At 46.4% G+C, this 2,983-nt stretch overlaps 2 protein-coding genes and 1 long non-coding RNA gene across 3 annotated transcripts in view; all 3 read left to right on the forward strand.

Moving 5' to 3' along the window:
• LOC113215832 (cytochrome P450 6a22) overlaps window positions 1–1,343 on the forward strand; it is a 15,065-nt gene extending 13,722 nt beyond the window's left edge. The window contains exons 3-4 of the mRNA XM_052273939.1: window positions 95–402; window positions 593–1,343. Coding sequence (XP_052129899.1) covers window positions 101–402; window positions 593–821 — 531 coding nt within the window. The 5' untranslated portion in view covers window positions 95–100 and the 3' untranslated portion in view covers window positions 822–1,343. The remainder of the gene's footprint in view (window positions 1–94; window positions 403–592) is intronic.
• The window catches only part of LOC113215248 (probable cytochrome P450 6a14), an 18,963-nt gene that overhangs the window by 3,072 nt on the left and 12,908 nt on the right, over window positions 1–2,983 (forward strand). The window lies entirely within an intron of this gene.
• Window positions 1–2,983, forward strand: part of LOC127751037 (uncharacterized) — a 10,581-nt gene that overhangs the window by 579 nt on the left and 7,019 nt on the right. The gene's annotated exons all lie outside the window — the stretch shown is intronic.

Raw genomic sequence — 2,983 nt, forward strand, 5'->3', positions numbered from 1 at the left:
TTGGCCCCGACTAGGGCGTTAATCCCCCAACCTGTCGAGATTCTGGACCCACGAGCAGACCCCTCGTGCCGCCACCTTCTCTCCCTCCACCGTGGTCGCCATGTTCGTGGCTACAGTCCTGGCAGCTGTGGCTGCACTACTGGCCGCCTTTTGGTACTACTTCTCGCGAAACTTCGGATACTGGACGGAGAGGGGGGTTGTGTCATGTAACCCCTTCTCGCTTACGGGTGATCGTGGCGGTGGCATACCTTTCGGGAAGCCCTTCTACGAGCTGCTAACGCCCATCTACAACAAATACAAGGGGAAGGAGCGCGTCGTGGGTACATTCCAGGCGCGCCGTCCTATTCTGGTCGCACTGGACCCGGAGGTCACAAAGGCAGTTCTCACGAAAGACTTCAGCCAGTAAGTTCCACGCGTTCGGTAGATCAGTTCGGATTTCTGACTTTTTCAAAGCACCTTAGTACATATTGCTCTAAAACACTTTTTACATGTAGTTTTTAGTGGAAAGTCGAATAATGTGTAGAGTGGAAATGTTTATTTACTAGCTGTGTGAGTTTTCATATGATACTGAAGTCATGTGGTATTTTGACAGTTTCCATGGTCGCGGGCAGCCCACCGACGAGAGTGACCCTTTCAGCCAGAACCTATTCTTCTTGGAGGGCGCACGATGGAAAAACCTGCGTATGAAACTAAGCCCAACCTTCACCTCGGGCAAGCTCAAGGGAATGTTCCCCTTAATGGCAGGCATCACTGACCAACTCAACGATGCGGTGCGAGAAAAGGCTGCTCACGGAGATAAACAGGTAGGTGCGCACTGTTAGGAATAATCCTGGGATTTCACGAAGGAACACTCGTGAGAAGTATTGCCAAAGTCCTTAGGGATTTCACAAAAAACTCTGTACATTTCACGTGTCGAGTTTGGATTTGAAACATGAATGAAAACTTCCACCTTCAACATTTGTTTTAGAACACAAAATCTAAGGTCGGAGTTCTTTATGGGAATTTCTAATAGTGGTCGAAAATGAATCTTCGGGAAATCCCAAGAAATTTTTAAGAGTTCGCGTCGACTTTTTACTTCCGCATAGGGATTTAAAGCCTTTTCGGAAAAGTTCGGGAAATTTCCGGAAATTTCAGAAAGTTTTCCGAAGGGTTGGAAAAGTTGGGAAAAGTTCACTTCCGTGCATAAAAGTGTAATTCTGCAAAAATAAGTAACAATATTGGTGTTTAACAATACTAATTGAGTTAAAATTACCCTATTATACATGATTCTGCGTTTATTTATCGAAATCCATCCTCAGAATAATTAGAAAACCGCCGAAAAGTTTAGGGCAAGCGTAAGGGAGGGTGGGGCAGTGTGTAACAGTTAGGGCGTCCCGCTTTTTGGACGATCCAGTCTATACCAGCAGGTTTGGCGCTCGAGGGAACGGTGCGTTATGGGTTCGTCCTAACTTCCCCCCGCCGGCCAACAATCACTACTGTGCGCTTGGCCACTCCTCATCCAGGCGCTCCCAGCCACACAAACAATATACACTCAACACTCCTCCAAGCCTGGCCTGAAGGTAGCCCAGACCAGGCCGCAGGCCCGCCGAGGCCTCGACTCCAACGACGAGCACCTCCGGTTGCTCGGTCTAGCGCTCATCCAAAGCGAGGGCGATCACCACGTCGCCACTCACTCGTCCAACAACTGCCTGGTATCGCAAGTGAATTAATAAGTGTTAGTCCCCCAATTTCGTTCCACCTGCTTGGGGGTTTGTGAGGGCCAGTGTCAGCAAAGATGGACGACAGCAACGCACAAGGCCGTGAATCTCAGAACAAAGAGTCGTAACTACTCTTGTTATAGAAAGCAATAACGTATTTAATTAGTAAAAGTAATTTTGTATTAAATTTTCTTTTATTCGGATCGTCTATTTGTTAACACGCAGTGTTAACGTTTTTTTAGAAGTCCGAATGTTTTCCCGTTCCCAATCTTTTTTGATTCCTTATCGAAGATAAGAGTTTACGTGTCCCGGCGATTTCCTGATTTCTTAAATCTGATGGATGCGCAACGGCCTCAGACTTTTGGGGTTGTGACGGGTTTGTTAGAATACTGTAACTTTCTTAAAAATCGGTCGATTTTCGTCGTTCAAAGCTCGTAATCGCTTCTTTTGATTAGTATTCTTCGGGACGCAACAGGGGCCACCCACCACCTCGAGGTGGGCAGAATATGTGTCATAGGGCTGAAACGCGCAAAACACGCCCCAAAACGCGTTTTTACGCCCATTTCCGTGCCCTACGTGCCCCCGGCATAGCGAACAAAAGGTTTCCAGCGCTAATATTTACTAAGACATGTCAACAGAGTACGCCAGCGTGTAATGCCGGCATGCCTACCACGCAGGGGCAGCCATGAAATGCAGAAGAGTGCTTGGAACAAGAAAACGGAAGTCACCATGTCAAAGCATAGCAATTTTCGTGTTCTTCTTCCCCGAATTATTCTACATTTCAGCTTTTTCGGAATGCTTTATCACCTTACAATCACACCGCTAGAGGGCAGCACATAAACTGCAAAACCTATCGACATTTACTATTGACAGTTTGGTTTCGGTGGAGGGCAAGTAATACAGCAGACGCTATAGGCAGGGCAATGCAGTCCGAAGTAAACATGTCAAGAAAGGTGTACCAGAAGAGTGTTTCAGGATTTATTGGCTGAGCGATCAGCGAAGCCCATTACTCCACTGACCGGAAAAGTTTCATTCTGTTTGTCTGTCTGTCTGTCTGTCTGTTTGTCTGTCCGCACGATAACTCGAGAAAGAATTGAGAGAGCGATCTGGGAATTTCAGGGTCGTTTTGTATTCTAAAAAGACAAATCGAGTTCGAAGATGAGTATTCTAGCTCAAAAATTGACTTTTAAAAAAATCAAAAACCGCAGGCTGCAAAATATGTTTTTTTCAATTATTTTTTTATAGGCTGCTAAGGGGTAACTCGTAAAAGTAGAGCCCTACGGGCG

Source organism: Frankliniella occidentalis, unplaced genomic scaffold (genome assembly GCF_000697945.3).
Source record: "Frankliniella occidentalis isolate FOCC.00 unplaced genomic scaffold, Focc_3.1 Scaffold316, whole genome shotgun sequence".
NCBI classification, from domain to species: domain Eukaryota; kingdom Metazoa; phylum Arthropoda; class Insecta; order Thysanoptera; family Thripidae; genus Frankliniella; species Frankliniella occidentalis.